This window comes from Marmota monax, unplaced genomic scaffold (assembly GCF_021218885.2).
Source record: "Marmota monax isolate L192 unplaced genomic scaffold, Marmota_monax_Labrador192_F-V1.1 WCK01_AAM20220418_F8-fsc00006, whole genome shotgun sequence".
NCBI classification, from domain to species: domain Eukaryota; kingdom Metazoa; phylum Chordata; class Mammalia; order Rodentia; family Sciuridae; genus Marmota; species Marmota monax.
In genome coordinates, this window is record NW_026693712.1 from 31779550 (window position 1) to 31807523 (window position 27974).

Here is a 27974-nt window from a genome sequence, read left to right on the forward strand (position 1 = left end):
AAAGAAAAACTAGACCATGTGGAATTAACTAAATAAAAAGATAAAACCTAAAGTTTGAACTGATTTGTATTAAAGTTCCTGTTCTAAATATAAAAGAACATAACACATTCACCCTACCTAAATATTAATTCTATCATAGCATTTGGCATCTATTTAAACAAAGAGTAAAAGGTGTTTAAACTAGCTTAGGTTTACAATTGATTAATAAGTATTGATAAGTATTTTCCAGAATCAATGTTTTAAATAATATTATGGTTCTTGACTCTGGGAACATACTCAAATATTTTTCACTTTGGCATAGTGATTCCTATCATGTCCTGATTTTTAAAACACCTGTTTATCCCTTCCCACCCCCCCTCCCCAAATCGTTCAAAAGTTAGATCAGTAGTCAAATGGGGAAAATTATTAAATGAAGTTTTTGTTTTGAAACCTGTTCAGAGATGATCAGGTGTGACTTCTCTGGGTACTCTGGAGCTGAGAACAGGATGCCAGCTACAGTGGAGTGCTGACAAGTGCAGTTGGGGGCACTGAGGGAGAAAGGGCTGTGAAGTGGGCAGAGGTGGGAAGATGGGTTGGAAAAGAGGTGTTTGTCTGCCTGGGCAGAAGTACCTTGCCAATAACAGTTCCAGTTATTGGCCATGTATTTTGTCATTGAGTTAACATAAAAGTAGGTTTGATAAGTCTCTTTTTTTTTTTTTTATTTTTTATTGTGGGTTGTTCAAAACATTACAAATTTCTTGACATATCATATTCCACACTTTGATTCTAGTGGGTTATGAACTCCCACCTTCACCCCATACACAGATTGCAGATTCATGTCAGTTACACATCCATTGATTTACAAATTGCCATACTAGTGTCTGTTGTGCTCCGCTGCCTTTCCCATCATCCCCCCTCCCCCCTCCCCACCTCTCCCCTCCCCTCCCCTCCTCTCTCTCTACCCCCTCCACTGTATAACCCTGAGGGTCTCCTTCCATTACCGTGCAATTTACCTTCTCTCTCCCTTTCCCTCCCACCTCTCATCCCTGTTAAATGTTAATCTTCTTCTCCTGTTCTTCGTCCCTACTCTGTTCTTAGTTACTTTCCTTATATCAAAGAAGACATTTGGCATTTGTTTTTTAGGGATTGGCTAGCTTCACTTAGCATAATCTGCTCTAATGCCATCCATTTCCCTGTAAATTCTATGATTTTGTCATTTTTTAATGCAGAGTAATACTCCATTGTGTATAAATGCCACATTTTTTTTATCCATTCGTCTATTGAAGGGCATCTAGGTTGGTTCCACAGTCTTGCTATTGTGAACTGTGCTGCTATGAACATCGATGTAGCAGTGTCCCTGTATTACAGGAAGAGGAAATGGAAAATAACAATGAAAACCAACAGTGGGAGGTAGGACAGTAAAGGGGGGGGGGAAACAATCAAAGAGGAAAACAAACAATGTTTAGTAACAGAAATAAACAAATATGGCTGGAAGAACAACCCATATCTCAATAATAACCCTAAATGTTAATGGCTTAAACTCACCAATTAAGAGACACAGGCTAGTAGAATGGATCACAAAACAAGACCCAACAATATGCTGCCTACAGGAGACGCATTTGATAGGAAAAGACATACATAGGCTGAAGGTGAAAGGTTGGGAAAAATCATATCACTCATATGGACTTCGGAAACAAGCAGGCGTGTCCATACTCATATCAAATAAAATAGACTTCAAGCCAAAGTTAATCAAAAGAGATAAAGAGGGACACTACATACTGCTTAAGGGAACCATACACCAACAAGACATAACAATCATAAATATTTATGCCCCAAACAATGGTGCAGCTATGTTCGTCAAACAAACTCTTCTCAAGTTCAAGAGTCTAATAGACCACCACACCATAATCATGGGAGACTTCAACACACCTCTCTCGCCACTGGACAGATCTTCCAAACAAAAGTTGAATAAGGAAACTATAGAACTCAATAACACTATTAATAACCTAGACCTAATTGATAAGTCTCTTTTTAAGATGAGAATTGAGGTTTGCAGGGGTTTGTTAGAGATAGGAAGTATATAGAATGAAAAGTGTTTTATTTCTTAAGATGCATTCCTGGTATTACTATAGTTATTTTTTGGAGCTTTTCTTGATCTGGGACATCAAGGCAGTCCATACAGTATCTTTTTAGCTTATGATCAGCTCGCTGAATCCTCAGTTCCGGGGTGGAGTTTGTCGTAACTATGTCTCTCAGAACTGTGTCTGTCCAGGTCTTTGCTTATTCACCAGCAGACCTGAAAAATTCCAAACTCTCAAAACTATAGTGGTTGCTGCAGGACTGAAGCAATAAATGAAAAAAGAAATCATTCTAAAATTAATTTATATACTTAAATACAATACTGTAATGTAACTAATGATTCACTGGTAAACCAGCAATTTCAATTTCAATCAGTACTGATAAAGAGAGTTGTCATTAGACACTTAATACAAGTCCTATATATACAGAGTCGAGTCAGATTTGTTCTGAGAAACTACAGGTCTAAATTTTAAGAAGTAATACACTACACTGGTCATAATATATTTTAGTAATTTGTTACTAAAACATTGTACATATTTACAACCTAAGCAAACTTAATAAAATAGAATATTTATATTAGAAGTCGTATGCAAGTATAGTTCTATAGATATGACTATTTGCTTAATCCTCTTAGAAAAAAAATTGTATGTATCTTTTTGTTTGCTTTTTTTTTTTTTTTTTTTTGTACTGAGGATCAAACCCAGGGACACTTTACCACTGAGCTATATCTCCAACCCTTCTTATTTTTTTACTATGAGATATGGTATCCCTAAGTTGCTGAAAGTCTCATTAAATTATTGACATTGACTTCAGATTTGTGATCCTCCTGCCTCAGCCTCCTGAGTTGCTGGGATTACAGACATGCACTACCATTCCCAGTCTTGTATCTTTTTTGAGAATAATTTTAGCTGTATTTGTGCATGTATGTCTCAGATATCTGTGCACCTATACACACGTGCATCACACAAACAAAATGCACAGAGTTGTCTAAATAGCATAATACTGAGTTGCCATGTCATTTTTGACTATTTGACTGAACTTCCAAGCTTATTATAATATATTCCCACCGAGAGATACTATAAGTCATAAAATAGTTTCACTGAAGCTTTGAAGGCATATACTGAATTCATAATAATCAAATAGGTTTTGTATGGATATTTGTTTCATATGCTTAGTTTATAAGTTAGAAATGAATTGGGCTTAAAAAATGTGATGCTGAAATGGGACAGCACCCGCTGTTCTGCTGTTATAGTCAATAATAAATACTATATTGCTAACTATGCTCCAGGCAGTATTTGAAGCACTATGACTATTTTAACTTTTTTAGTCTCCATAAAAATTGTTTTACCTAAATTCTGTCCCAATGTTATTGATGATGGGATGAAGTACAATAAAGTTAAATACCTTGTCAAAGCTCACACAATAAATAATGGTACTGGCTTTGAACCCCATCAGTCTGGCTCCAGTAAGAGTACCCATAACTACTGTGCAAGAATCCATCTTGCTGAGCTTCATTGCCTTTTACTTGTTTGCTTCTTAGAAAAGGTCTTCTAAAATAACAATTTTAGAAATGGTAGCAGAGCTTTGAGACTGGGACACATGAACACTTTATCTTCATTGTGGCATGTTTGTGGAAAAAACTGGATGACTGCACTGATAAAAAATATAACATAAATAATAAAAATACAACATAATAGTACTTTTTCATCTTGTTTAATTGTGCTTTAGCAAAGTCAGTTTTCCTTAGAGAAAAATAGGTTGCAGATAGAAATGTTGTTTTAATTGCAAAAGATATTCTGGGTATGTCAAAAACTTTAGAGGTTAAGGACACAAGAATTCATTATGTCTGTTTTCTTATTCACTTATGACTTTTTTCCTTCACTATAAATGGATCACTGTCAATATCCTTTATTTTTTTAACCTTTCTTTATTACTGCCAAATAGAATTTAGGCTAAGAAGAAAGTTCAAATAAATTAAAAGATTTACCAAAGTATTTAGTCAATAGTTTGGAGGAAACAAGGAATAAGTGGATCAAAGAGGATATATTTGTTTATATTTGAAAAAGAATTGTGTTTACATTTCTAATCCATGTGATGAAAAAAAAAAAGAAAAAGAAAAAGACAAAGGACAAGGACCATGCCTAAAGATAGTTGGTTTCTTTCTTTAGTTCTTTTTTGGGGGGTTAGGGGGTTAAAAAAGGGAAGATTGCTTTACTTGGAGTTCCACAGAGGCTCATGAGCTCTATCATGCCCTAGGATTCTTTGGGCTTTTATCCTAAGAGATTAGAGTACAGCAGTGAGGCTAGAGCAAGCGCACATGCCCACTGAGGATCATTGTGCAGAACATTAACCATTTCATAGGTAAAGGTGTGTGACATAGGAATACCCCTGAGCATACAAATGCCTACTCCAACACCCTTTATAAAGGTCACTGGACTATATTTTGGGCTCAAATATTGTCTGTATCAAAATTCATAGTTATTTCCTTGTTCACTTGGCAGAGCTTGTTCTTTTCCTAACTATTGTAATTCGGCCATTAAAAAAATTATTTTCTGTCTCAGACCTGATAAGAAAGCATCACAGGGCCTTTGAAGAAGCTGAATACTTCACTTGCTCAATTAATTCAGCAGTATGTTGCCTTTCCCGAACCATTTATTATGGACTAAGAATTTATCAGATCCTATGTAAACCACTGACTCCTCTAGAGTTCTGGAAACTTTCTGCTTAAATTATCAATAGTCACAGTACAGGTTTAACCAGTGAAAGTGATCCTAGATGTCTCTGGAATCCTGCAGACACAGGGTCCTAGGACACAATCTATACTTTTCGTCTGAGAGGAGCCTTTTTGCAAAGATGTACTTAAACTCAACCTGTTTCCATCTAACACACAAAAAAAAATTGATGCCATTATGAGCAGCTTTCAGAGAGGTTTTCAAAAAAGTATTGCTTTTTGAGATCTCAAAAGAAAAGTGGAGACTTAGGTGCTGCAAAATCACTGACAGAGTTGCTCTCTCAGGCACTCTGGGTGAACCGCCTCAAAAGCTGCTTGCCAGGCACTAAGTAGGAACCCTAAAAGAGTGAGGGAAATACTCCTCAAGTCAATACATATCAATTTATTACCCATCTCCCCATTAGAGATTTGCAAGGCATTTGGCTTATGCAGACCTCAGTGGACAATGTACTGTTTCCATGACATGAAAACTAACAGTCACAATGTACCAGGAATCAAAGGTTCTCCTAGTATAGGTAATTGTCTTACCAGTAAATAGAAGTAAACTAACGTTTTATAGTTGCAAGCACAGATTTGCTTTGATTGGTGAGGTTTCTGAGAACCATTAGATGGTTTATTTGTGCTTCAATTTATACATTTTTGTATATGCATGCATAAAAGCATACAAATGCATGATTTGAATTTGAAACTTGAATAACTTAGCCAGTTATTATCAACTGTGTACATGATGCTGTTATTGAACCTAGTATCAGGGTCCAGTACCACAATAAAATACAGGCAGAGTACTACAATAAAACTGTGATCTTAGAAGACACTCAAGGCTGTTCTTACAGACCTGAAGAGATTGCTGTCATGAATGTCACTGCTATTTAGAGACTAGGTAGAGAGATAAAGGGATATCCTGGACTTCTTGCAGTTACTTGTGGCTGTACATGCAGATTGTCTCTGAGGCCAGAGAGGGACTTATTAAATGCAGGGCCAACCCACTGTGAGAAACTCTCTGGCATCCCCAGCTGCCATTCAGAATGTGAAATCCAGGATATGACCTGTCAAGATGAGCCACTTCAGCATATTGTGGCAATGCAGCTGCCACTGATACATAAGTCTGCAGAGAAAAACATTCAAACTGTTTCCATGGTGGAATGAATACAAATGCACAGCTCCTAACATATTTCAATGTGATTTTTTTTCAACATTAGGTTCTATATTAAATATGCAGATGAGTGGAAGTGACCCCAGTTTCTCCTCAAGTCATTCATTGCCACACATTTTCTGGAGGCATATTTTTCCTACTCTATATTTGAGAAGGATAGGGAACATTTGAAAGACAAACAGATTGAAGATATGCAGTTCTATCCTCTTCCTTCAATGAAGGAAAAAAATTTATAGATCCTTCAAGCTATTCTAATGAACATCTCAAAAAGAGAGATTATTTATTGATATTGAGCTTATTGTTTCCATACTATTATCAATTTATAGCACAAGCACAAAATTTATAATAAAGATTCAAAACTCCTAATTTGTATTTTCAATGTCAACATAATGAGTGAATAAAATTAGGATTCACATGAACTATTCTCCCCAATAAAGAACTAATACTCATGTTTTCACAGATGTGCCCAGATTAGTAGTAATGAAGCAATTTGGGTGGCAATTTCTTATTTTTAAGCTTTATATTAAAAGTTCCTGAAATGTAGAAGCATATTCTTTATAAAACTATTTCTAATAGATCTCAAATAAAAATTCCTCATCTTAGCTAGGGTTTCCTCTAGAATTTTGCATACCTACGTTGTCAACCAATAGATATAAGCAAATAGGATGAGAGAACATTTGATTCAGCTAACACTACAAATAAAAATATTTCAATGTTCCAAACTATTTTTTATTTTAACTAAATTATCTAATTATTGTCAACTATGTAGCTTATAATATGCATAAGAGATATGTGTGTATATATACATTTAGATAGTAAACTATAGACATATATATCTGTTTATATCTACTTACATGTCATTCTGTGAAGTATTTTATTATGCATATTTATTTATGTAAAAATAATATATAATATACTACATATTTTATAATCATAGTTAAAAGCAAACCTGTAATATATTTTTATCAATTTTATTAATTTAAATGAAATGTCCTACTACCTAATGATAATATGTAGCCATTTGATTCACTTATCTCCTAAATCTTAAATCGATAATTCATTAATTTATTTAAAAAGTATGTTTTTTATGCTACGATTAACTATTCAGTACAAAAGTGCTTGTAAAAAAAGAAGTGCTTGTAGTTTGTGTGAATTTAAATGTAGAAATTGCATATCCCAAAATACCTGAAAGCCATCACTGAACTCTTGAATAACATTGAGATCATTACACATGCTATTTCTTCAATGAAGTGTGACAGCTTTTTTTCCCCCTTAACACCTATCATATTCCCCAGATGGCTTAGCCATCATCACTGGCAGATCATGAATAATATTTTAGGTTGAACAGATGTAAGCAATTTGTAATTTTTCCCCTTTCTGAACTAGCTTTGTTTTGATGAATCAACTGGAATTTGAAACTTATGTGGAACTTCTGATGTAAAGGACCAGTGTTTTCCCACATTGGAATATGCAGTCAGCTCTTAAAATAGAAAGGAAACAGAAAACAGGGAAACTGGCCAGGGTGTATGACAATAAAAAAAACTGGAAGATCACCATTTAGTTTTTTAATAGGCTCCATATTTCTTTAGTTTATACCACATATAAAAAAAAGTTTAGATTTCCCCTAGCCTTTAGTCGGATAGCCTGTGTTTTACTCTGGTAAGAATAGTCTCCCAAAACACTAGAGTGCTGAAAATGCAGGAAGTGCTGGTGAAATGGTGAGTGAAAAACAAATGGACTATTATCCTGGAAGAGATGTTTATATTTCTGAATTATATTTTATATAATTATACGAATTATTTGACCCAAATACAGTAAGTTCTATTGAGGCTTTTGGGGAATTCAGGATTGAAAAATGCTCTTTACAAGTTACAAATTAGGTAAAGGATATTTTTAAACAAAAATACAAAATACAAAAACTACAGAAAAGCCAGGTGTGGAGATATATACCAATAGAGCCAGCTACTTTGGAAGCTAAAGTATGAGGATCACTTGAGTCCATGAGGTCAAGACCAGCCTGAGAAACATGGCGGGACCCCTTTTCAAAATATAAAACATACAAAATAACAAAAGTATCCACCTAAGACAGATCTTAATTCTGTAGTTGGAAAATGTATATTTATTCATAAATTGATACCTCACTTATAAACAGCATAATTTTCTTGACAATAATCAGTTCCCAAGCTTAAAGACCCTTTAATGTCTAGAGTTTAGTAACTGTCCTGCACTTCTAGAATCTGTTACTGACCTAGTTTTTCTTGATTTGAAAAGAACTGTCATAGTAAGTATTCTTAGCTTTCCCATGAGGCAAATCTAATTGCTGATTGGCCTAGAAGAGATAACTGAATTATAGGGCACTTGAGAATTTGTAAACTCCATGTGCTACATAAAAAAAAATTTAATAACCAAAATGTGAATGATCAAAGATAGCCATTAATGCACTCCTTATTTCTATGTTTGTTATCTCAACAGCACTGGTTTAGAAAGTTTAATGTAAATATTACAAAATGAGTTTATGTAGAATTCATAAACCATCTTCAAAGTTATTCTAAGCCTTTCCCTCTTCGGGAAACATAAAACCTCATGTCTTTCTTTAATAATATTTGGAATTTTAAGATAAGTTAAATAGTATAACTTGAACCTAATCAAAACAACCATATATATCATGCTGCTTCACTTCTACTCTAGAAAGTCATATGTTTATTCCTTTTTCAGGGAATAATCACTGGCTCTAATAAGCTGAACAATGATAGTATTTGCAAAATCTCTCATATACATGCCATTTTGAGAAACTCTTTGTGTGAATTCTTCTAGTTAATTAAGGAACTGAATGGGGTGGCCTACCTTCATTTGTTATTTGCCTCAGATTCTATAATATTGCTCAGATACATAAATTATTCCCTGAATTTCTAAGTTGGCTTTGATATACAATTATGAGCCCAGAAATGAAAAGGCTTTCTTCACTGCACAAAATGAAAGACTTTCTGGACTGTTCTTAGAGTTCCCACTAATGTTAAGTTTTTTCAGTCTTCTGTGGTGTTGAATTTCATTTATCCTTTTTATTTGAAAAGGAGAGATATTAGGACAGCAATAAAAAGATTTTAGCGATGTTTTATTAGTTAAGCAATGCTATTAGAGATTCAACATGACATTTCTTAATATTTTGAATTTAATCTCTTTTTCTAATGATTAAATGAAATTTATTCTTTGACAGTCTATTTTTTCCCTGAACCTCTTTATTCTACAGATTCATCTCTTGTTTTCTGCACTCTATGCATGTTGCATGCAAAATGGAAGTTTATACAATAAATTTGAGTCAGCATACAAAACAATATTACATGAATGTACTAACAGAGGGAAACAGATGGTCAAGAGTACTGTACACACACTTTGTAAGACAACTCCCACAGATTGCCTGCCTTCAGATTTTTTTTCCCCTTATGTAGAACCAATCATCAAATAAGTGATTTGAAATGCTTTATTATGGAAATATTCCTCTTGAACAATAAAAATAACAAAAAGCAATTTCAACCACATTTTCATTTTGAAGAAAGTTGTGTTTCACCCTTGTTAAGTTTATTGTTATAAAGTCCAAGCTAATTATCTCCATCAACTTATATTCTTATTCAAAGAGTCTGAGAAAAAACTTTGTGGCTCTCATTGCTGAATTTCTATTATATCAGTGTAGCTGAAAGAAAACAAATTGTATGAAATAGATGGTTGTCTTAGTACTCCAAGTTTATGTGAATTTCATGATTGCTAGAGTAAGTGGAATTGTAGTTCACATTCAAGATAGATACTTCATGATAATGTCTCCCTGCCTTTTAAAATTCATCAAGTCTAAAAGAAGTAACTATTGGTTTTTTTGTTGTTTTATTTGTTTTGTTTTGTTTTGCCAGCTGATTTTCAAGCTCTGGTTGTATAATGTAGGCAGTAATTCATTAAAATTTTTAAACAAAAACAAGAGCTACACTAAGCTAAACTCAGATTCACTGGTTGAATATTATATGAACGTTTACATAGCTAACAGGCTTGAATTTTCTTAATGTAGTCATAGTAACATGACATATTAAATTTCATTTGTATATTGATAATTCACTGAACTATTATTTATATGCTAACTTTTGATTCCTCCAGCATTCCAGAAGGTAAGATGTTTTAACCAAAATTTATAGCTCAGGAATCTCACACACACATGAGAAGGACCAGCCAAGTCTCTGAAGATAAACAAGAGGCTCAGTTTGGATTCTAACAGCTGAATTCATTCTGAGTTCTAGGGTTTTTCATGCACAAAAGCTGGCAAGTAATACAGTACAATAGGGTCAATTTCATTCATACTTCTGAGTTAATCTTTCCATTTCTCATTTTAAAAAATGTTCTAATATTAAATAAACCATACATATAACATGCATGTAATATATAGAGATAATTGAAAGATGGATAATCTCAATTTTAGCACTATTTATTGTTCAGTTTCTTAAGGATTATAATTCCCTATAAGCAATTTCTGAAAGTTGTAATGCATTTAATAACATCAAGAGAAAATAATACTTGATCCAGTAATTTATCTCCTTACCAATATGAGGTTTATATATTCAATACTGAAGTTTTACAATAAATTTATTTATTGTAAAGTTATAAATTTATAAATTAACTTTATTTATAAATTAATTTTATAAATTAACTTTATTCACATACAATTCACATACCATACAATTCATTCATTTAAATTGTCTAATTAAATAGTTTTTAGTTTAATGATAGAGTTGTTTAACTATCATCATAATGAATTTTAGAACATTTTATTTACAAAAAAGAAAAGACTGTATTCATCAACAATCATGCCCCATTTTTCCTGAGCTTCAACTCCAGTTCTTAGCCACCAGTAATTAACTTTCTGTTTGTATGAACTATTTTATTTCAGATATTGCATATAAATGGATTTTTATGAGGTGGGTTCTTCACTTTGGTGGGGGGCGGGGGTGGTGGTGGTACTGGGGATTGAATTCAAGAGCACTCAACCACTGAGCCATATCCCCAGCCCTATTTTTTATCATATTTAGAGACAGGCTCTCACTGAGTTGCTTAGGGCCTCGATAAGTTGCTGAACTTATGATCCTCCTGCCTCAGTGTCCTGAGCCACTGGAATTACAGGAATGTACCACCATACCTGGCTAGGTGTTCTTTTATAGCTGATTCCTTTCATTTGCTATCATGTTTTCAAGATTTGTATGTTTTTTAGCAGGGCTGAGTACTTCATTGTAATCATCATATAATATTACATCTTAGGGACATACCACAATTTATTTATTCATTCATCAGTTAATAAAAAATTGGATTGATTTTTTCTATTAATAGTAATTTTATATAAATATTTAGTGTATATTTTTGGCTGGACTTGAGTTTTCAATTTTCTTGAGACTTGTGAAGGAGGAAAAAAAATCTCAAAATAACAGAAGAAAAGATTAGTTAAATATAACTGGGCTCACTTTCATGTGTTAGAAGGAAAAGTGGGGATTTATAGCCAAGGAATAGAAAGAGGGATAAAAAAAAATCACTAAGAGGAGACAAGGAGGGCAGGGAGATTCTTAATAAACAGGCCTAACAGAATTCTTTCTAAAAACAGGTAAAGGATTTAGACAAGAAATGAGTAACTGGACAGTAGATCAGTCATGTTCAGTTATCAAGAGTAGAAGAGTTCTCACTATATAAGTTTAGCAAGATTTTTGCTACAACTGGACTCTGCAAGGATGGAGCTGGAAGGCCAGTGTTGAGATTTAGTTAAGAAGAGGCTTATAGGAGCTTAATTAGAGTTTGGACAATGGGAGAATTTTTGCTTAGGAATGCAATTGCTGCGTCATATTTTAACTCTATTTTTAATCATCTGAGAAACTTCTAGACCATTTTCCAAAAGGGCTTTTACCATTTCACCTTCCCACCAAGCAATGTATGAGGGTTTCAATTCCATTATATCCTTATCAACACTTATTATTTGAATATTTTTATTATAGCCACTCTAGATAGCATGAAATAATATCTCATTGTGTTTTCTTTTTTTACTTTATTTATTTTTTAAATTTTTTGATTTGTTCTTTTTAGATATACATGACAGTAGAATGTATTTTGACATATTATATATATATATATATATATATATACATACATATATATATATATAGTATAATTTATTTTAATTAGGATTGCATTCTTGTGGTTGAACATGATGTGGAATAACTAGGGTTGTTTTTGATTTATACTTCCTTGATGCTGATAGGTGGAATATCTTTTGATGTTCATATTGGCCATTTATTTATTATTATCTTGGTAAACATATATTCAGATTCCATTTCATTTTACATTTGTGTTTTTATATTTTCTTATCATTTATTTTCAAAAGTTATTTGTGTATTTTGGAGGCAAGTTTCTTACAAGATGTGTTTACTGATGTTTTCTCCTTCCATGAGCTTTCTCCTTTTTATAATAGCATGCGAAATTTTTTTTTAATTTTGAATATTCCAATTTATCTTTTTTTTCTTTTGTTGTTTGATTTTTTATTGTCATATTTAGGAAGATTTTGCCTAAAGACAAAATGCTTCAATCCTGCATTTTCCTGTTAAGAGTTTAAGCCCTTAAATTTAGGTCTATGATCTATTTTAGCTTTTGTAAATAGCATGATAAAAGTGCCAAACTTTATTTTTCAACAATACATTTTAACTGAATATTATGAGAAATGTAATAATGGGAAAAATAATAGTGTTACATAGTGTCTGATTGTTACATAGTGTCTGATTGTTGCAGTACTATTTCATTTTTGTTATTTTTCATTGTAAAACATGGCATATTCCATAATGCAATTGTATTTTCAGCTGCATGTTTAATTTTTTTCTTCAGAAGAACATTACTTTCAAAAAATTCTCTATAATTTTTATTCAGATACGATTTTAGAAATGTTATTTATAAATTAAATGATTCTACATAAAATATGTCAAAGATACCAGCATTGACTAAAAAGGAGAAATATAAGGAAGATTAATATTGGTTCTATTAGATTGACATAACATCAAATAAAGATTGACTTGGGGGCAGGAAAATATGTCTTTACTAATATTTGACTTGCTGAGTCATATTTTATATCAAAGTTTTTTTGTGATAACAACTTAAACTATCCCCTAATAAATTTGTTGAGCAGAATTTACTGTATTTCTAGTGACAGGCAGCTTTGTAATATAATTTAGATCTCAAGACCTGCATCTCTGGCCTCAGCATCATTCCTTTAAGGGATTTTTCCTCAGCTGGAAGCCCCTTTCTCAAGTTATATGTTCATGGAAAGCCCTGAAATTGAGTCATAAAATTGTGCAAAGGACAAGACAATTGTCTAAATAGGCAGTCCCTTCAGCACCTGATCCTTTATGGTCGGAAAGAAATAGATAATAATGTCTACATTCATCTATCCTCTCAAATGCTATTAGTCTTATACTTGCTGGAAAGCCATAAGGAATTACTCAGAATTTGCTTATGGCTATCAGAATTCTATTCTTTTACTTGGTTTTGATAACTCTGGGTTTGGCTGATATTTAGTTTGCACAGTTTGTTAGCAGGAATTTTGCATTATTCCTATCTGAGAGGTTAATGTAAACTGACTTATTAATGTAAATTGGGCAGGTCTATTTGTAAGTAGTCAAAACTGAACAAAAAAAAAAAAGAGATCATCAGGCCATTTGAAGAGTTGTTTATACTTTGTTTTCATAATAAAATAGACTTTTATTAAGACAGTATCCTTTTGTTAACTGGATAATGTGGAAGTGTAATCTCAAAGTTTGATATGTGCAAATTTTTGTAAGAAAAGTTTACTTTCTGAATTTCTTGTCCAAAATTTGTAATGCTAAGAGTCAGGAAGGAGCAAGATTTCCTATCTCTTTACTGACAGGGGTGTGCTGGAGCTGGCTGTACTGGTTTGCTACAGTTTATTTTGCCTCTCTTCTCAAGGAAATGTGCACTGAGGTCAGGTTAGTAGCTTGAAATCAGCAGCATGGACTAAATGTTAATGTAAGGAACAGGGTGCATGTGTGTATACATCTCCATCATTTCCAGCTTCCAGTGTCTAATCTATTTTTTAAGCTTTTGGGTTTCCTACATCTCAATCCCCCCCCTTTTTTTTGTCTTTGTAGGCCTCCATGCCCTATGAGGAATGATTACACGATTTCCTTTCAATCTTAATAGGAAAAATATAAAGTCTCTAGAATCTCTGATTTTTAAAAAGTGAACCTATATCACAAGAGTCATGTGCACAAGACACTTTAGCGTGAGTCCCATTTAACTCCCTCAGCATGCTCTAAAAAATCCTGCCTATTCTGTTTCCAGAAGTTCTTTTTTTTTGTACGTCACTACTTCCTTATTCTGGTAGTTTAGATTATGAGTTTTAGTTTTCTCTTAAGAATAAACTGGGCTAAAAGAGAAGGTCATTAAAACTTGTGGTTTTGACATCTATTTTATGTTTTGCTGGAGCTGCCATTTACCAGTTTCGTCTTTTTGAAATTATCTTTGAGAACTCCCCAAAGATATTTTCTTAAATATAGTTAGAATCCATCTGTGAATGATGACTATTGAAAAAAAAAACTTTTATCAAAATCTAGCCAAAATATGATAACTTAAGTCATTTATGTAGTTTGGAGAGATCCATTTTAGTTCCCTTCAGGATTCTGACATGTAAATGAAGTATAGAGGATTCCTTGTGGGTATTTTTATTTAACTTCTCTCACTTCTCAAAAAGATTCAATAGTCCTGTGACATCAATCTCTCTCATTATCTTTATACTTGAAGTTGTAATGAAACATTTTTCAATTTTTAGAAAAATAAAAAATTAATTTGTCATGTATTTTTGAGTGGAGAATATTTAATGACCTTTAGTTACAAGCGCTATAAGAAGCTGGAAATACTGTTGAAAGTTTTGCAGTAGGAATGATTTTATCAAATACCTATATAATTTGACTGAGGAAAAATATTGCACATTATGTCAGATAAAATAGGAGTAATTAGGTAGTAGGAGCAATACATAAATATTAGACTCCTGGGATTGGGGTTGTGGCTCTGTGGTAGAGTGCTTGCCTAGCATGTGTGAGGCACTGGGATCGAGTCTTAGCACCACATATAAATAAATAAAATAAAAGTCTATAGACATCTAAAAAAATATTTAAAGAAAAAGATTAGACTCCAGGTATAGTTGCATAAACTCCAAACTCCCACAATATAAATTTGGATTCCTTATGACTCTTTATAAATGAAAGTTTTAGATGTGGTGACACCATACTAAGAAACTCATCTTATTTTGGGGTAAAATGGAACTGAATATGCTTTGAAGGCTTGATCAACATTACATGTTTAGTTACAACTAGAGCCAGCCCAGACTCTACCTTTTCCAATGTTTTCCTACAACTGAATATTGTGTGTGTTCCATTTTACTAACACTATGAATCTCTAAAATGTCAACTAGAATAAATAATTGTATATTAAGTACCTCTTGTGTATTGAGCATTGTGCTAACCATTATCAGAAAAAAAAAAAAACAGAAATGTCATGCATCTCCTCCATTTACTTTAGGTGATAATATTAAAACTTTCTATGAATATATAGTAAAACTATGTTTATAAAGAAGATAGTTATACCATCCACCTCATTTTCTCTCTTTACAAATGAGGTAAACAACTAATACGTGGAAATTTTTTGTATGGAAAATTTACTTAATGTTGATTTTTTTTTTGTAGTCGTTCAAAATTTGTAGTGCTATGGGTCGGAAGCAAGATTTCCTATCTCTTTCCTGTCAGTGGTGGGCTAAAGCTGACATGTACTAGTTTGCTACAGTTGATTGTGTGTCTCTTCCCAAGGAAGTGCGCACTGAGGTCAGGTTAGTAGTTTGAAATCAGCAGTGTGAGGGAGGCATACACACACCACAGAAACCAAAATGTTACAAATTGGTAACCCTTTCTTCCCACTACCCAGTGTCTGCTCTTAAGCCCTTTGCAGCTTGTCAATATACAATTTAGTGGCAGAACAGATTGATAAGTGATTCCACTTCTTGAACAACAAATTTACACTCTGTGAAGTACAGAGAATATATGTGTATACTATAGTGTACATCAAAACATTTTATGAGGATCATGTAAAGGTACTTCGAAACTATGATAATGAAAAAATTATTAATATTACAATAATGAGAATTATGTGTTAACTAATAAAAATGAGGCACTTTGTAAAACCAGTAGACTATAGGCCTATCTGATATTTCTTAACCCTTTATCTGCTGTCAACCTGACAATGTTCACAGTAACATCAAAAAAAAAAAAAGAGGAGTGTTATCAGAGCTAAGAGCAAAGCTTGGTTCCTTATGGTAAATATCAAATAGCTTACATATTTACCAAATACAATGTAGAGATTGTCTATGAATAGACTGTTCTATAGAATTCACATTCTAATATAGACTATATACAGATTACTGAGTGTAAAATAATATCCCTAGTCCTTTCTCCATTCCTTGAATCCTCTACTTTTGATGAATCTGGCTTCTAAAGTTTGATAAAACTTTGTGTACATTATATGGAGGGCTTCTGCCTATTTTCTTTTTATCTCCTACTTAATACAGAGCTCTGCATACAAAGGGCATACAGGAAAATATTGATAAATGACTTGTGAGGTTACAAATGTCTGCTTTCATTTCAATGACACTTCAAAATACTTTAAGGAACACTATTCATATCTACAGGGAAATTCTTATGCTTTGATACAATGTCACTGCCCCTGGCATTTGCAATGTGGTTAAGCAAATTATATGTTGAAACCAAAAAATCCTCATCTGACTTCAAACACTTTCTGAGTGTGTACATTGGGAAAAACGGGTCCTTTGTATTAGTCAGGTCATATTTACCTTTGAAATAAAAATGTCAAAAAAGCCCTATATATAAAGAGCATTACTATTGATGCTGGTCTGTTAATCATCATAATGCTACACGGATCTTTATTATTTACCCAATGAACTGTATGTGAAAATGGTAGCAAAAGACTTGCTATTTCAAACTGAATGTTCTCAAGAAGCTGAAGAGTCCAAATTCTTGTTAATGAAAATTGAAATCATTACAAGCAGATAGGTGTAAACTTACATTCTGGTCCTGTGACTTGCAATTTCTAGAAGCATATTCTGCTTATTTAACCTTCCCTGTCCACCAAGCCTCAGTTTCCTCCTCTGTGAAATAACAGCTACTCATGAGCTTGTGCTGAGAAGTAAATGTAAAAGAAAAGAAAGGAAAGGAACATATGTACAGAGGAAATATGTCTGGTACACTTCAATTAATTATTATTATCATTTTATCCCTGAGTTTACTGTTAGTTTTCCAAGTCACAATAAATATGCCATTTCCCTTTGTTTCCTTACATCAGAAAAATATTTTGGATCTATCTATTCTTGCTTTTCAGGCATAATGTAAGGATTAATTCATGATTGACTGGATTATTCTTAGTAAACAGATTACTGGAGCTTCTATCTTTCTTAAAGAACTGATTGTCAATCTTTTCTTTTTTTGTGGTAGCATGGCCATCTAATAATATTTAAATGTATCATGAATTTTACCAAAATAATTTCCAAACAGTATTATTTAATGGACTTAAAAATTCATTCATCTTGTCTAGTATACTGCAGACTAGGAATGTAATTAAATGGCTACTTATTTACTTATTTGATGCTAGGGATTGAACTGAAAAGCACTGATCTAATGAGCCACATGGACAGCCCTCTTAATTTTTTATTTTGAGACAGGGTCTCCCTAAGTTGCTTGGGGCCTTGCAAAGTTGCTGAGACTGGCTGTATTTGTAATCCTCCTGTCTCAGTCTCTCAAGCTACTAGGATTACACCATTTGCCCAGTGTCAAATGGTGCAGTACCCAACTAAATGGTTATTTTGACAGTTTGGAAGAAGATAGCAGAGACATTGCATTTCAGTATACTGAGGAATAACTGACTTACATTTTATTTTATAGAATTGATCCACTTATACTCCTTATATGAACAAATATATTGGCAAATAAAGAAGGTGAAATCTCACAGAATTATTACTTTTTTTTTTTTTTTTGGTTTGTTTCTCCATGATGCCATTCTTATGAAATAGATGGGACCTGTTAGCTTTCTGGAGGTGGAGTGTAGAGTTGAGCAGATGTGGACATCTCCTGTAAAGGTGAAATGTATAAATATAATTCTTTTGTCATATCTCAAGTTTCTGTAGATGTATTAGAGTCAGAAACTATGTTATTAACTTTGACAGAATTTTGTATACAACCAAAGATAAAGTTCAGTTGTGGGAGATAAACACAAGAAGAGAAATAAAGGAGACTCCTATGAATTAAGAACACACATATTTATTATGTTTTTTGCTTCATCTCATATACCAGAAAGATTTTCTTAGCTCATGAAGAGAAACTTACATGTAATATTACATTGAATTATAACTGCTAGCAAGGTAAGATATCTTCCTCTATATCTGAATTTTCTTAGGAATTTTCATATTTTTTGAAGAACATTTATATTTTACAAGGGAAAATTACCTTATTTATAAAGTTTTAGGCTTCCTTATATAAATACAAATTGAAATTAATAGTTCATTCTTACCAATATTTTTTTAAAGAGAGAGAGAGAGAGAGAGAGAATTTTTTAACATTTAACATTTATTTTTTAGTTCTTTGGCGGGCACAACATCTTTGTTTGTATGTGGTGCTGAGGATCGAACCCGGGTCGCACGGATGCCAGGAGAGCGCGCTACGACCTGAGCTACATCCCCAGCCCCTTACCAATATTTTGAGTATAAATTCTCACCAATCTAATCGGTATTGTGAAAAGTAGCATTTTTTGCTTTTCTTTCTAAAATTGTGCTTGCTTGAAACCATCTGATACTTTGACTCATCAGGTGATTACTATTTGATTTTATGATGAGATACAGTCTGTCTTTAAAAATCAAGATTTATTAAATTTATTAAGATTAAGATTTATTAAGTACCTTCTTGGCTTTGCCTTATATTAAAACCTAAAAGAAAATAAAGGAACAGCAGGATGAGGTGGAAGCAGAGGAGGAATAAGACTCTCTTACAGTTTTGTGAAGAAAGAAGATTTTAAACCACAATAAGATTTTTTTTTTTTAATGGCACACACCTGTAATCCCAATGGTTTGGGAAGCTGGGGAAAGAAAATTGCAAGATCAAAGCCAGCCTCAGCAACTTAGCAAGGCCCTAAGCAACTTACTGTGACCCTGTCTCAAAATTTAAAAAAAAAGAAAAAAAAAGAAAGAAAAAAGAGGGGGCTGGGGATGTGGTTCAGTGACAAATCACCTCTGGGTTCAATTCCCAGTTGAAAAAACAAATCTTATAGCTGGAGGAAACCCCAAGACATAGAAACAAATGCTTATGTTTCTGAACAAAGGAAACGTGTTCTTTGAGGTTCAGTGGTATCACCACAATTCTCTTCCAAGATATACTTCAAGGGAGAAGTGGGATTTATGTGTGGGATTGATGAATGGGTTGTTATAGGACATGTCAGAACTCAACTGTCACGACATGTCAAGTTTATGCTGTATTTATTCACATTTACTATCTCTTTTACATTATTGCAAAAATCTTCTACATAAAATGCCATTGACTGAGGTCCAAGGAAGTGAAGCAACTTTTCCAAGGACTAATAACCATCACAGAAGGGATCCAAACCCATGTTCTCTGACCATAAACAGTGATTTGGAAGGTAGAGGCATTCCAAGTTTTGAGTTTGTTTGAATACGAGCTGGGATTATCACATTGGAGGAAGAGTAGATAAATCATCTGGCTTAGCAAGGACAGAGATTCCATGCTGGGAATAATAAGTTCTATGGAGGATATCACATTTTTAAAAAAAGTTATAAGTGTTCTACTGACACACAAAATTCAAAGCAAATTGGTTTCATCCATCAGGAGAGGCTATTATAATAATAAAGCAAAAGAAAAGAAGGGAGGGAACAAAGGAAGGAAAGAAGAAAGAAAAAAAGAGAGGGCAGGAAAAAAGGGAGACAGAAAATGAAGGCAATACTAGCAGAAATAAAACAGCCTAGTTGGTGGAAAAGCATCCTGTATATATCTATGAATGACTAAAACACATAGTAAGATTCAAATCAGCTGGAGAAGTGAAATGACAGAGATGCTGTAGCAGCAATTATCTCGAAGTAGTTGTATTATAGTTATATTTTCTTCTTCATACATTTCTTCTTTTAAATTATTTACAAGGAACCTATATTGTTTTAATAGTTCCAAAACCAATTTACATAACATAAATACATATATGGCTACATTATTTACTGAAATATTTCTAAATTTTAAACCATGTAAAAGACATAAAATTGAGATTAAAACTAGAACACATTGTACTGAATTAGAGTGATTTACATTGAAATTATACAAACTGTTGTAAGCCAAGCATCATAAAATTTGCTTTCTTCTTATGTTAGTGTGTCTAAAGCTAAATTAATAATCTCCTGCAATAAATGTACAGACCAATATATTTGGAACAATACTCCATGTTTATAAAGCCCCTCTACTTGTTATTTTAAAATAGCGTGCTTTGCCACCAGAGTTTCATTTTCAAGACACTTTGCTGGCTTTCTGATTGTGATATCTCATGAGATGCCATGGATCGAAAAAGGCTGAGTGATTGCACATTTCTGACACTGGTGTGAAGAATTTAAATGGATACTTTGCCTTGAATATTTCTGTGTGACATTGTAGTTACCATCTTGTATTCCACATAAAAGTTGCTTTGGTGTTTGTCAATATCCAGCCACAGTTACAAGGACTTCTAGGAAATTTCTACAATTAAGAAATGGAAAGAATCTAATGATAATAAGACCTTACAGTTCCATACAAATAATAAGGCACCATGTTATTTCCTGATAATAGTTTTTCCCCCTTGGAAATAATTTAGCATAATTATAATACTGCAGATTATCTCCAACATTGACATTCCATGATGGTGATAATCAATTTTATTTTTTCTACATTTGAAATGACTTAGCTTACCTTACAAATTTATAAATGGATGCACTTTTTAACTAACCAACTTCATCACTGGACATTTGTAACCATACACAAATCACTGGTAAAACTTTTCTATAACGATTTCATGTTAAGAACACCAACATTTTAGTGCCAGAGGATCTTCTGACCACATTGGTCTCTTCAAAGTCTTCAAACTAGACCTTAACTATGCTCCTTGCATGGAATTTCTGTCTGTGATTTCTTCATTCATTTAACCTTCAACATATAATATACTTTATTTACTCAGCTACCTTTAGATAAGAAAATTTTCAGTTGTTCCTCTCTAAACATTTCTTATAAATCTTTACTGAGAACAGACTTTCTCAAAACAATTTTGTGATTAAAAAAATGTCCATAATAAATTTTTCAAAGCTCAAAATATTTAGCCCATTGCATTCTCAAAAGAGAAAAAAAATAGAAAACATGTAAGTTCAATCCTGGTTGGAATAAAAGGGGTGATAAAACAAAGTATCATAATAACTAAATATGTTTTCTCTGGGATGTTTCAAAGTTTGAAAGTATTTTTTATAAAAAAAAATTGGTGTAAAATAACATTTCAAAATTGTTCTTATTTAATACTCAAGATATATTTGATTTCTCTTGTAAGCTTCATAAGAATTTTTTAAGTTGTAGATGAACATGATATATTTATCTATCGATCAATTTATTTGTTTTTATGTGGTACTGAGAATTGAACCCAGGGCCTCACACCTGCACGGCAAGCACTCTACCACTGAGCTACAGCCCCAGCCCCAAGAATTGTTTTAAAACCAGAAAAAGTATATTCTGTGAAATTAAAGTCAAGTATATGAAATATAACAATTACCAGCATCTAATGTATTCTTACATTTACATTTATATGCAGGATATGTATTTCCCCCACTGAAGACACAATAGTGAAAACAAAAATTTAACAAACAAATTGTTTATTAAGTTTGTTGTATGTATAAGTAGTCAACTTTTGAAGTAAGAGAAGAAAACCCACACTCTTCCCCTTTCAGCTGTTTTCACAGTAGACACTGTCTTTAAGAAAATGAATATACCAAGAAATACTGGAAACTCCCTGTCTTCCAGAAGTACTGATTAATTTGAGAGTTTCCATGTTTTTCAAGCCAATAAAGTTTGGTATAAGTGATTGATCTGAATATTTTGAATACTTTGCCTCCATAAGTTGGTACTATAAAATATTTATCAACATTGAAATACATTTTACCTACATTTACACTTACAAGATGTTAAACTGCCTAAGTGGTATTTATCAGTGATTCTACTACTATATTTTATTTGTGTTTTTTTGATATTCTTACTTCCATTAAGAAAATACTTTTAATTTGCTTTAGAATGCTTTACTAAAGTATGATTTTTATAATTGGAGTTGAAAAAATCAGTTGGCATAGTGCAGATAAAGTATTTTTTGATTGGATTTTTAGATATTTTGAAATCTATAGGTGATTGTTTCAAATTATTTTTCCTAAAAAGATAATTCTCTACCCCAAAATTGTGCCTATTCCCAGCAATATTTAACCTTTTCTGACAAAATTCTATTCAGTATATTGTTTGCTAGTAGTTCCTTTTGAATGTGTGATTCTAGAATAATAGTTACCTAGATTTTAGGTTCTCCAGCTAGAAGAGGGGCATCAAGAATAAGCAAGAAAATAAAGAAACTGTAGAATAAAAGTATAAGTTTCTAAATACATAAATGCTACTTTTTTCAGTAATCATTCAAAATATTGGTAAATGAAGGGCTTTTAAAATTTTCTATATAGAAAGTACTTGCTTGAGAATATGTTGCCTGTCTCTCTAAACACTTGTATTTTTTTTTTTCTTCCAGTTACTGGCTAACAAACAAAGTTCCCATCAAAAGACCCAGCACAGGTCTGCTCATGTATACACTCGCCACAAGATTCTGTGATGAAATTCACCTGTATGGATTCTGGCCATTCCCTAAGGATTTAAATGGAAAAGCTGTCAAATATCATTACTATGATGACTTAAAATATAGGTACTTTTCCAATGCAAGTCCTCACAGAATGCCATTAGAATTCAAAACGTTAAATGTGCTACATAATAGAGGAGCTCTAAAATTGACAACAGGAAAGTGTATAAAGCAATAAAGCACATTTTAAAACATACAAACAAACCGAATATGCACTTCTGTTCTGAAGATGATTCTGAAGATTTGAAAACAGGATCCAAAACAAGGCTGGGTTTCAGCATTCACCAATTAACTGAAAGGATGATAAAGGAAGTTCATGTGAAATCCACTACCAGCTGATGAAATACCTGCAAAGTGCTCTAAAAATTAAATATTTTGACTTCAAGGGTCCTAGTAAGTGCCACTTCCACTAAGAATACAGTCTGAATGTATAATCAGTAGTGTTTACAAGATCAAACAATGCATTTGTCATTAATTAGCAAAGCAAATATGTTCGTCAATTTTGGGCTGCCGCTGCAACGCAAAGCACATGAGAAGAGGAACCCAGGAACACAACTCAGCCCTTGGGAAATTAAATCATCCTTATCAGCAGAAATCAAGATGGAACAATTTGAGCAGTGAAATCCATAAGATTAGACAACTCAAGTAAATGCCTTCAGTCAGGACTCTGAGTCTGATCATGAATGTTATGTTTTTGATTGTGTTTTTTTAAATTTTTTGGGGGGTGGGGGGATGTCTTCTGAAGTCTCTTTTGATTTAGATACTGCGATGCTCAGAAATCCTTTCTGAGATAAAGAAATAGGAAATACAAATGAATGAGAAATAAATGTCAAATAATCATTACTAAAGTTCTCATAATTTTCAAAAACAATCACACTGTTTCTATTTTTTAAGTTTTATTTTGCACAACTCTAGACCTCCAGATTAATTTCCAGTGGTGTAGAAGGTACCAGCTAAACTGTACCACTCAGTGATAGTGGACCATTTTAAAGGAAAGACATTCCAGATCATCTAAAATGGTAAAATTAACAGGAAAAAAAAAAGCACTTTAGGTACCAAAGATTATACTCATTTTTCTACACAACATACCATTCTCCTCTCATGAAAGTAATACATTATTAAGATGAATATAGTATTATGCTACTAACGTGAAAGTTGTCTCTAAATATTTTTAAATTTCCAAAGTCAAATTTTATTTTTATTGGAGGGAAATCTGCCATATTCTCTTCATTTCATAATAATTCTGTGGAAACATTTTGCTCTTTAGAATAAAGAGGGGCATCAAGAATAAGCAAGAAAATAAAGAAACCGTATAATAAAAGCATAAGTTTAGAATAAAGTTTGATATAGCAGAAATGTGACTTCTAGTTGTTTAATATTCCCCTGTGATTCAAAGGCAAAGATTGTTATGCTCTTTGTATCATACTTAGTGCAAAAATATCATGATTAATAGCAGAGATGATTAATGTTAAGAGGTTTAACAATGAAACTGTGTCAGTGTTATGTACTTAAAGTGAATTCAATTGACCAATAGTTTTCTGTAAATTTAATCACATTACCCCTAAATGTGTTTTTAAAGAAACTAAAGTTTTTCATAAGGTGATTTTTTTAAAAGTATAAAATATAACAGAATGGGTCAGTAAGTTAGTTTTCTTATAATTTATACTGCACCAGTAGGTAATTCTGATGGTAAATTGTTTCTTCAGAAAGCAGAAGCACTTTTTTCTCACTTCTTCTTTGGCATGAACCAACTTACATGACTTCTTGTTTCTTGGGGAAGGCATCTGAGGAAAGAAGAAATAGCATGAGGAATAGGTTTGTTTTGTTTCTTTCTTAGAGAAGGCAATGTGAGAGATGAATAAAAGCATGAATTATATATATATATATATATATATATATATATACAGACACACACAAATATATATGTATATTCATGTTATCACAGTATAGATATTCAGAATAGTATGATTTTTAATATTTTTAATGATATGTGCTATTATTTAAAAAAATAAGGTAGAACATTGGGATACAGAAGACTGTATTTTCCTAGGATTCTTGTGTCCCTAAGAAAGTAAAATGGAATACATATGGGAGATTCATAGCTAAAAATGAATAGAACTTTAATGTACTTTTATCATTAAACCTCTTATCTATTGAATTTTTTTTTAAACTGCATACGCTTTGAAGGTAAACTTGAAAAGTATGCTTTATCTAACATGAAAAGTAGAATCTTTTCATAAAGTATGATTTATTTAATAAATGAAAAGTAAAATTGTATCTCAGTTTGGACTATTTGCACATAATAAATTGTTACAGTAGCCTTTATCTTGAATTCAGTAGAAATGTAGAAGTCACAAGTAAATCTTCCAACTTGATATTCATTCAAAGTTTGTCTTAAAAAGCAACAGCAAGGTACCTTGCCATTTTTACTGCATTTTCAACAAATGTACTTAAACAATTTTAAGGCCACAGCAAACACATGTCAGCCATTCACTGTTTCTGTGCATTGATGTTTATCTCATAGATGTATTGGGTAGTGCCTTTTTAGCTTCTTCGCTCTGCTTTATTATCCTACACTTTCTGTTCTCTAAATACTTGCCCAGTTCTGAAAATGTTCAGCATAAAAAAAAGGGCTTCAGTATTGACTGAGACTATTTTTGTTCATCTCAGGGAACTTTCAATACTCAAGAATGAATTCAATTAAGGTATTCAGTGTTCAAACAAGGCAACTGTACAAGTCTATTTCATTCCCTATTGTATATACCTATCCATCTGTCTTCCCCCTTTGATATCTACTGCGGCCTTCTTATAAGGATAGGGCAAGGAGATCATTGAAGGCTAACAGCAAGACTAACAAAGAGCTGAAATTTAAACAACAAGGGGGCAAATGGGATCAGAGCAAAATCAAATTATAAATACATACTTGAAATATAGGGGGTTTTCTTTCTTTTGAAACTGTCTTACACTTACAGCTTTAATTTTTTTTAACTTATTTTTCATGATTTAACCATGTACCTGGCAATGCTCAGGCAGCTGATTGTGAAATATTCCTGTTTAGGTAACATAATGTTACTGTGCTGTTAACATGAATAGGCCATGGAAACATTGCATCATTATTACCCAGCCTGTTCTATGGTTAATGTTATATTGCTGAAATAAAAAGTGAGTCAGTAACAGATTTTCTGGGCAAATCTAAATGATTCAGCCCACAAGACTGATGAAACTACTGTGGAAGTTTTCCTAACTGAAAGAAGGTGCTGGGCATTCAAATGTCTTCATGTATTGTATATCATATGAATTGTATATCAATTATTAATGGGAATTTCTACATGTATGCTTATAGAAGTGATTAATTTAAATAATGCTAGGGGTAGTGTACATACCGACTAGTTACTAAGCTATTACACAGGAAAAGGGTGAACTAAGTAATTTATTTCTAATTGAGCCAGTTAGTCATAATGCACATAATGTTGTATTTGGTTCATGAAAGAATTGTTTTCATGTGGTTATTATAAGGACTATCTGTAATTGTGGAAGGGGTGAGGGAAGAGTTATGTATAGTTAGTTGTTATCTCTTCAAGTTTGGAAGTTTCCCCATCAAACATTATTAATATACCAATGTTTTAAAAAAAATGAGTGAGGGTTGTTGTTTGTATTTGATTTTTTAAAAAATCCAAATAAAGCCCACCTAGAAATAGATATTTTATTATATATGTGCTATAGATATATCTATATAGTACAAATAGACATGTGTGTAACATATATACAATGTTATATATGTGTATCTGTGTGTATACACACTGAGTCTGTAAAATGTACACACTAGATTTGTGTTATGTTAACATCTTCAGGGTCTGCACTGTGAACTACCCTGGAGATATTAGACCACTTGGGAATAAAGAAGTTCTTTTGAAACTTCAGTGACTAAACTGCTTTAAGAGAGACCTACTTTAAAACTGAATTCTATGTTCATACTTAGAGTTAAAATAAGGGACTAGTATGTCCACACTTTTTTAAAAATGAAAAAAAAAAATAATAAAAGTCTTCAAGCTGGCAGTGTATTTGAATTGCAGTTTTCAGATTTTGACTCCAGGCCTTGTGTGTCTCATTTAAGTAGCACCTTTTAATAAATGCTGTTTCTTTGTGTAGGCGAAAGCACAAGTGTTTCAAATGTATATAGCAGGAAAAAAGTCAGTTTACAGAGATAGTGTTGCTGCACAGGATAATTGCTACTGAGAATTTCTTATATCATTTATTTGTGGAATTAAGAGATGAGGTTTTTTTTTCTGTCAGGTTCATTCTGTTAAACACTGTTTCCCTATCATTTGTGTATAGCAACTGGGTATTATTGTTTTATCATTTGTAAAATTGTAAAATAAATTAAATTTCTTTTTTCAATTTTTTTCTCTTGCTTTTATATCAAAGACCTTGGTTCTACTTAATATGTCAATATCCTTTAGTAATTTTTTATTGATGTTTTTGACTTCCTTTCCCTTTAGCCTCAGTCATTGAAAATTAGGCTAACCATTTTATTTCAAAGTGTTTGCATAGAAATATGAATAAAATCAGTAGAAACAAGAACATAAGAAAATCATTAACAATTTATTGTATAGTACATTTTGGTTTTGGTTTTTGGAGGAGCATTACACAGATGATGGTCATTTATATCCAAATTATACTCCCACTGACTAAAGTAACTGAGTCATTTCAGCTTTAGGGCTGAAGAGGACAATGACTCCTTATACATATATATTCAAGGACTGCCTCTTGACTTGTGATTTCATCTGCAAATTGCAGTTCTTTGCAGGTGGCCTTCCAAGGGATGATTTTGAAAGACTATATATTTAAATCTTCTTTCATGGCTTTTCATATGTGCCAATGCCATGTTTTCATTTACTACACTATTTTCTAAAGAAAATTTTAACTGTAAATTCAGCATTCTGTGATTTTGAAATTTGCTATAGACCAATAAGTAATTATTAACAATGAAAAATTAGCATAGATGCT

The 27974-nt window shown here is 32.5% G+C and overlaps 1 protein-coding gene across 1 annotated transcript in view; it reads left to right on the forward strand.

The window, feature by feature from the left end:
* St8sia4 (ST8 alpha-N-acetyl-neuraminide alpha-2,8-sialyltransferase 4) overlaps positions 1-27365 on the forward strand; it is a 95829-nt gene extending 68464 nt beyond the window's left edge. The window contains exon 5 of the mRNA XM_046460288.2: positions 22863-27365. Within this exon, the coding sequence (XP_046316244.1) occupies positions 22863-23145 (283 nt within the window). The 3' untranslated portion in view covers positions 23146-27365. The remainder of the gene's footprint in view (positions 1-22862) is intronic.
* The last annotated feature ends 609 nt before the right edge of the window (positions 27366-27974 follow it).